At 46.7% G+C, this 8027-nt stretch overlaps 1 protein-coding gene across 3 annotated transcripts; it reads left to right on the forward strand.

Annotated features, from left to right (window-relative positions):
• CDKN2C (cyclin dependent kinase inhibitor 2C) lies at window positions 1–7729 on the forward strand. 3 transcript variants are annotated; one of them, XM_064428825.1, is made up of 3 exons: window positions 986–1767; window positions 2144–2284; window positions 5833–7729. In XM_064428825.1, exons 2-3 carry the CDS (start codon window positions 2156–2158, stop codon window positions 6205–6207), a joined length of 504 nt encoding a protein of 167 aa, XP_064284895.1. In that variant the 5' UTR covers window positions 986–1767; window positions 2144–2155; the 3' UTR covers window positions 6208–7729. The 3 variants fall into 3 exon arrangements, 2 of the variants coding, with proteins under 2 accessions (XP_064284895.1, XP_064284896.1); XR_010366540.1 differs by lacking the exon at window positions 2144–2284 and having other exon boundaries at window positions 1–1767; window positions 5833–5971; XM_064428826.1 differs by lacking the exon at window positions 986–1767 and having other exon boundaries at window positions 1823–2284.
• The last annotated feature ends 298 nt before the right edge of the window (window positions 7730–8027 follow it).

Below are 8027 nucleotides of genomic sequence, written 5' to 3' on the forward strand. Positions count from 1 at the left end.
GGCAGAAAACAGTCGTGCAGATTGCCCCTGCGAGCGATGGGTTACGTGTGCTTATCAGGGAGCCATGACATCGCTGCTTACCTCTCGGAGGGTTCGCTTGGCAGAACGCAGGGCTCCGAGGGTCCCTGAAACCTAAAGCAATCCAGCCATTAAAGCACTTTGAGACACTAAACACTGTTAGGCAGAGTGGCGGTGACATCCCCGTCCTGTACCATCCTCACTTCTCCGCCTTGGGAAGGAAAAGCGAAGTCCTCGCGTCTTCTTGGTGCCCGGGCGCGGTTCCCCTTCAAAATGGCACTTTCGAATCAATCAAGGACACCAGAAACGCGGGAAGCAGGCAGCGCTGCCGCGGACGGTCGCCTTCCACCGTTAGGACAACTTGACATTGACCCTTCATCCTTGACCTTGTCCTCGGGATGGGAGAGGAGCCCGCGCCGCTGCCGGGGCGGCCCGAGCGCGGAGCCGCCGCCCGCGGGGCGCCCAGCGAGGGCCGAGGGGCCAGGCCCGGCCCGGAGCCGGCTCCGCTGCCCCCGCGGGCAGGTGGAGGCCGCCGGCAGAAGCTGCGGGCAGCGCCGCGGCGGAGGCCGCCCTGCCGCCTGCCAGGCTCCCCCGACCCCGCTCCTCCCGCCGGGGCGCGGCGGCTCCCGCCGCTACACCCTCCTTTTCCTTTCATTTTCCCCCACCCTAGGCCTCAGCAGCGCTGCTCCGAAAAGCAGCCGGGCTGTGCTGGCAGCGGCGGAGCCGTGCCCGGGCTGCGCGGCCGGGGGACGGCACCGGAGCGGCGGCGGCCGGAGCGCGGCGGGGCCGGGCGAGGGGCGGGCGGGAGCCGCTGCAGGCCTTCCTGCTCGAACTCCGCCGCGCCTCCTTAAATCTCTGCCGTTAAAATGTGGGCGGGTGTTTCAACTCAAAAAGCGCTCAAATTTTTTTTCTTTTCAAAAAAAGCTGATGAGGTTAAAAAAAAAAAAAAAAAAAAAAAAAAGAAGAAGGGGAAAAAAAAAAAAGGAGAGAGAAACCGGCTTCGTGTCCTTAGGAAACAGAAGTAGCGATTGTTTGCGCTTAAAAAAGGGGGAGCGCAAAGCCGCGGGCGGAGGCGGCGGCCGCGGACCGGCAAGTGCAGCTTTATTTCGCGAAGTTGGAAGAGGAGGCGAGCGGGGCTGTCAGTGCGGCTGCGAGCGCGGCCGGGCCGGGGCAGCGGCGGCACCAGCGCGGCCCCTGCCCCCGCCAGCAGCCCGGCCCGCGCCCCGCGGCCGCGGCGGGAGCAGCGGCTGCCCCGGGGAGCGCGGACAGCGGCGGCGGGACCCCGGCCGAGGCACCCCGGCGGAGGGACGACGGCGGAGGGGGCTCCGCGCCGCGGCTCCTCCACGCCCTGAGCGCGGGCGGCGGTTCGCGGCAGCCCCCCCGCGCCGCCCGCCGCCCTCCTGGATGCTCCGGAGCCGCCGCCGCCGGGGGCGGCCGCCGGCCGGGATCGCGCCCGCCCGCTGCGCGGAGGCTGCGCGGGGCCGCGGGAGTGAAGCTGCTGCTGCTGCTGCTGCTGCTGCTGCGGGGAGCGAGAGCACCGAGGGAGCGAGCTGGGCGCCGGGACAGCCGCCGCCGCCGCGCCCGGCCCTCCGCGGGCGCGGCTCGTCCTTCCCTTCCCTGCTGGGCCCGGACTAAGCCGACGGAGAGGGATGGAGGGGGGATCCCGAGCGGGATTTGGATGCACACTGCTACAGGAGACCTTTGCTCCGAGCTGCTGCTGCTAAGTTTCAGAAACCGGCTGTGAACAGGGTGGGTTGTCTTCTTCTTCCAAGATCTCAGGTCTGAGTGAGTCTCCGGTGTACGTGTATATATGTTACCTATAACATATACAATATCTTGCCTAGCTGTTAATCTATTCCCCCCCTCCCCCCGCGAAAGTGGCCAAAGTCTTTAATAAGAGTTACTCTATATGTGGAAGCAAAGAAATCTTGCTTCAAGTGGAGCTGCAGTTTTGCTGAATAATCACGTGTGAGTTAGGGGCGGGCTCTTGGCAAGGAGGTTTTTTACGAGTATTTACTACAAGGTCTTACTCCAGAAGATTAACCATCCCAATCCTTCTGTCAGTCTCCGATGCCATGCCTGGTTAAAAAAAAAAAAAAAATCTCATCTTTTTTCCGATCGTCAGTCACCCTAAAGAATGGCCGAGCCTTCTGGGAACGAGCTGGCGTCCGCGGCTGCCAAGGGGGACCTAGTGCAACTTACTAATTTGTTGCAAAAGAATGTAAACGTCAATGCACAAAATGGATTTGGGAGGACTGCGCTGCAGGTTGGTATCCAGAGAGGGAGAAAATATTTCATCACTGGTACCTACGTGACCCGGGTTTCCAAAAAAGACAACGTTTTAAGCAGGCTGGTGGATGAAATTCGAGTGGTTTTTCAAACTCGTTGGATGCCATATTTTATAAGTTTAGTGGCTCCAACTCCCTAAAATGACGTACTTGAAATAAAACTGGTCAAAACCATTCTTTCAATCGGGGATCACCCTCAATGTCAAACGGGCTACGAGTTTGCTAATATTTTGTAACTTCGTGGGGAGGAGGCAAGGAATGAGAGAGCTGAGATGAAAAGAAATCAGCTTAGGTGAGCAGGATTTCATAGCAGGTCTGTAAACACAAATGTTCTGTTCTTTGAAGCTTAGGATTTTTATCTTTTTTTCTTCCTTTTTTTTTTTTTTTTTTTTTTTCCTGCAATGTGCTTTTAAAGCGTGGCTCGTCTGGGTTCTGGGGTGTGCTGTGGATGGTACTTTTCCTTTATACTCTGTTTGTGGGAATGACCTTTCTCATTGGGAATCATGCTGCTCAGAAGCGAGGACCTCCGATGTACATTAAGAGCTAACCCTGCGAGCCAGGGTTCCAGCTGAATCACTTGCTTTTTCATTCATATTTAAGGCTTTAAAATTTGCTTTTTTCAGATCGGCTAGCAGGGCACTGCTTCCAGTTATTTCCTTTCTGATCGTATAGGGTGCTGTGTCCTGATTTTTAACTCTGTAGTTGTGCAGGCAGGAGTTGGAACTCGTCCAACTGCTAACTATTGTAGCTGATGAAAGATTTTGCTTTTAATATTATCAGATAATGATGGCAAAAAGGCTAGAATACCTACCAAATAGTGAAAGATGTGATTTATAAATCCAGAGGGAAAATAAGTGGGGTTATTTGTACTGAAGTTGTAAGTAATGCAATGTGGAAGTGGAGCTATAGGTCTTTTTAATTTCACACATTAGTAAAATAATTTTTTAACCCCTCTTCCCCCTTCCCCCAAAACCATGGGAATAATTTCTGAAAGTGGATTTTTAGACAGCATAGAACCTGTGAATGTAGTCGAGATATTTACAGATTTTTGGCTTAACATCAAAATGTTAGAGCTGGAAAATAAGCACCTCTTGCTGATAATGCAGGAATGACCCTTTTTTGATAATTTCGCTGAAGCTGGAGATCTGTGAGCTCCTCGCTGTGCTCTTAACACCTAAATAGGGCATCGCATGGCAGTGCAGGCACTTGCAGCAACTTTTAAGAGAGTGAAAGGGTTTAAATTAAAAACTTAGACAAGCTAAATTCTTTAAGAAAGCAGGAAACATTTAGCTAGTTGATTTATCCTCGGGACAAGGGCTGAAAACTGATTTGTCCTACAGAAATGCTGGATATTTTTTTCTAAAAGCAGATAACTGTCCATATCTTGAATTAAGGTATATTTTACACAATTGCATAGCATCCAGCTGCATTAAACATCTGTTCCCTAACGATACTTCTTAGGGATTACAACAACTGAGCTAATGAACCACCACAAAAACCAAAACAGGAGAATCTGTCGACTTATTTTCAATATGTATCATCCTGAAATGTGCTGTGGGTGCCTGGCCACGCTTGAAAGACTTCTCTCTCAGTGCACTCTGCAAGAGTGAGATAATCTCTCTGTAATCTCTCTCTCAATTACAACGGAGAGAATGCTCCTATGTTAATGTAAATTAATTTATATTTTTCCTCTGCATTTATGTTTAATTAAACAACTACTCGGCTTGTCTTGCTCTGTCCTTTTTATTTCTGGTGAGGTGTACCTATGCAGGCCTCAAATACATCTCCTGCCCTTATACTCTTTGTCAGATTTATTAAATTAATGCTTTCTACTTCTACACCTCCCTCCCCCCTAACATTATTTTGCAAAATACAGGAGGCATTTGCTGTTCAGTGGTAGCCCACGGCCAAAAGGCATCACCTTTTTTAGGATTTTCTCCCCCTCGCATCTTTAACTGAAGCCTTCAGTCCCCTGGCCTGAGCACTGAAAACTCCCACTTAACCCAAATATATGTTTTGAATTCACAAATAACACAGCCTGGGCTCTCAAAAAGAGATCAGAATGTCCGGTTTTTACTAAACAAAGAGAGATCACAATGATCTTGTTTTCTTTTACATCGCTTCCATCTCTGTCAGAAGTGAAAGAAGTGCCTGGAAGTCGGGAGCTGCAAGCCTTGGGGCACAGAGAGATCTCTTTCCCTGAATCCCAGCCTGTCTTATCTGCACTTTTGCTCCTGTCTGTGGTTATAATGTGCTGGGCTGCTTTACACTTCAAACACTGTACATAAATGTATTTATTATATCTTGTTTTTCTTAAAAAACTTGATCTATATTTTTCATCAGGGGTTATTTTCAGCAAACCTCGGTAGAAATTGTACCTTAAGCTAAATCTAATGCACTGTAATGCTCGTTTATGCTGATTTTTTTTAAATTAATCAAGATTTTCAAATCAATGTGTGAATCTCTCTGTAACAGAAATAGAAAAGAGTTGGTATTTTTTCGAATTTTATACTTACAATGAGACTAGTTACAAGGACAGGAAAATACTGCCTATAGGCTAGAGATTACACAATATACATTACAGTGTTCATTTTTGGAAAGTGTGCAAACAAAAAATGAGGAATTAAAAGGAAATCGGTGCAAGCAGTTAAGTTACAAATAAGAGAGATTTGTGTTCTAATTATGATAGTTTTATGATGCAATTGAGAAAATTGAAAGAAGCTTTTTTTTTTTTTTCCCTGAGAGAAACAGTCAGAAAATCCAATTATTGTTGCTGTTGTATTTTTTTAAGGGATGTTTTAACGACAGAACATAGCCACAGTTTACTTATAGAAAGGTTATGAAAGTACAATATAATATACTGATTTTAGAAGATTACTTCTGTAACTTTGAAACATTCCTTTTGACTTTTCCTTTTTGGGTGACCTAATGAAACACAAGTATTGGGGAGAAGAATTTCTTTTAACATTTATGTTTCTCAACAGATAGAGCTATGGTACAGTCCAAATATTTGTTTTATGATAATGCACAGACAATGTAAACACCTGAAAGCTTGTAAAAACACATTCTACATTTGCTGTTGCTTAGGTAAAATATCTGTTCCTCAGAGACCCTATATTTGCTGTTTAACAAGATTAAACAGTAATGCAGAGGTGTCTCAAAACTTAGGCAAATAAAACCGAACTGTACTTAATTTTTATATGTTAAGACACTGAGATGACCCTCGTTAGGGGGAAAAAAAGAAGTTGTTATATGCCATTCTGTGCTGTTTCAGGCATTAATCTCTCCGAGGCAGAAAGCTATGACCACCGAAATGATAACATCTTTCACAATTTCACCGAGTTCAGTAACAAATACATGAAAAACGAGACGTTCTGGTGTGTCATTAGCTCTACAGCGAGTCTCCTCTGTCTGCTTTAAATGAGAATTGGACTCTGACAAAAGCCAGGGACGAGAAGCGAGGACGGGAGGCAGAGCTGCAGCCATCCCCCACCCGCGGTATCCAATTCTCCTCTCTCTTTCGCAGGTGATGAAACTCGGGAACCCCGAAATCGCCCGGCGGCTGCTCAGCAACGGGGCGAACCCCAACCTGAAAGACAGTACCGGCTTCGCTGTCATCCACGATGTAGCCAGGGAGGGCTTTCTGGACACTTTGCAGACTCTGCTGGAGTTCAAAGCCGATGTTAACATCGAGGACAACGACGGCAACCTGCCCCTGCACCTGGCGGCCCAGGAGGGGCATGTGCGGGTGGTGCAGCTGCTGCTGGCGCGCTCCGAGTGCAAGGTGGGCCACCAGAACAAGCGGGGGGCCACCGCCTACGACCTGGCCAAGCTCTACCGGAGGGCAGCCGTGGTGGAACTCCTGGAGGCCAGCAGCTCCTTCCCCCCCAGCATGGACTGAGCCCCGCCAGGACGGGGTCTCCTTTGGACGTGAGGGTGTGCACAGTTCTTGGGGTGTTTTCCTCCTTTTTAACAACATTTGTTGCCATATGTATTTTTTTTTTTCTTCAGAACAGCTGGTAGTGTAAGTCTCAAGAAATTCCAGAGGTGGGTTTTTAGATAATGGATACGTTTCAAATCCATGCTCCCAGCAGTTTCCTATACCTTTCACTTTACACAGTACTCCCAGGCTCATCCGTGTGTATGTTGGTTGCTCATATCTAGTTTTCCAGTATCAACTTTTACAATTTATTTTAGGTCATTCGTATCAAGTCATTAATACAAGAGCTACTATTCACATGCTTAATATTGCTGGACTTTTAAGAAAAGGAAATAGTTTACTGTGATTTCTCCCACCTCCCAATGCACCCCTCCCTTCTCCCCACTCCCCCCACCCCTTTCGGTCAGGCTCAAGAGCCTGAGGTCCTGTTTTAGATAAAAACATCTTTTTAATAAGGGGTCATCTGCAGCCCCTGCACAGGCAGAGCTGGATGTCAAAGGCTGCGTGGCCTGAGGACAGTGGATGGCGCTTAGATGCTTTAGGCAGTAACTCTATTTTGTTACTAACAAGAGCTTGTAGAACTAGGTCACTTACTTTCTAAATGTAGATGACACTTTTCCTCTTTGTATATTTAAACTTTCACCAATCTGGTTTTGAATTTAGTTACCAGAAACAGTATAAGTGGTGTTTCTTCGATTGCCAGAGGTTTTAAACAGCTCAGTTTAGTAGTTCATGTTTACTGTGCACTGCAGAGGACTTTTTTTTTCTAGTTTCAAAACAAGCAGCAGAGAACCATTGTCAAAGGGGACACGAAAGCTGCAATACAACACTTCTGCTCGCTTCATCTGCTGATTGCAGTTTAGATGTTCTCTAAGTAATATTTGCTTTCCATCAACTATTCTGTTTTTTTTTCTGGAAATAAACTATTTTAATGACAGCATCTCACAAAACAAGAACATTTGAATACGGTGACATTTAGGAAGCAGCACTTTTGATATTTGTGAAGTTAAGTTATTGCTTGCACCTAAAACACAATTTAACCATTGGAAATTTTCTATTGCAACAGAGAGTTGAGTGTATTCACCAGACTGAAACTCATTTGCCTCTCCAGCCTCAACGGGAGCTAACGATGCTCAGCACCGTGTCGGGAAGAGTCTATTATGAAACTTTTAACATTTGTACAGGATCTACTTATTGGGCAGATGGGCAGTTTAAAGTGCTTTATTTTGAATCGTCTAAATTTCAGTCGTGCAAAATAGAAGGTTTTAAATCAATGCAAAATGAATACTACTTTAAATAGCACTTGAAAGAGGAGAGGGAATAGTTTTAGTTTTTAACTTTTTTTTTTTTTTTAATTAGCCCCCCAAAATCAGTTACTACATTTTCAAGTGAAAAAAAATTTGCTGAAACTGTCTGTCACATTTACTATAAGCTCTGTCACACTGCTGTGTTCTGATTAAAAACCTCTGTGAAATATGAAAAATTGTGCCATGATCATTAATCGGAGCAGCACAGCACATAAGAAGAATTTTTGGGGAAATAACCCCAAAATTCCCAGTAGAAAGAGAGCTAAACCACCTGAAATATTCAACCGAGCAACATAATCCACAGTTCCCCCATGTGAAGTGACCCAAATCGCTCTGTGTTGCTCTCCATCTCCCTTTCCTCGTGTCCTGGAGGATGCTCCAAGACTTTTCCTTCTCCATTCCTCTCACAAAGAGGTATTGTGTAGAAGGTAACATCCAGCTTTCTCACGTTTGTTATTTTTTTTTCTACCCGTG

This window comes from Passer domesticus, chromosome 7, assembly GCF_036417665.1.
Source record: "Passer domesticus isolate bPasDom1 chromosome 7, bPasDom1.hap1, whole genome shotgun sequence".
Classification (NCBI taxonomy): Eukaryota; Metazoa; Chordata; class Aves; order Passeriformes; family Passeridae; genus Passer; species Passer domesticus.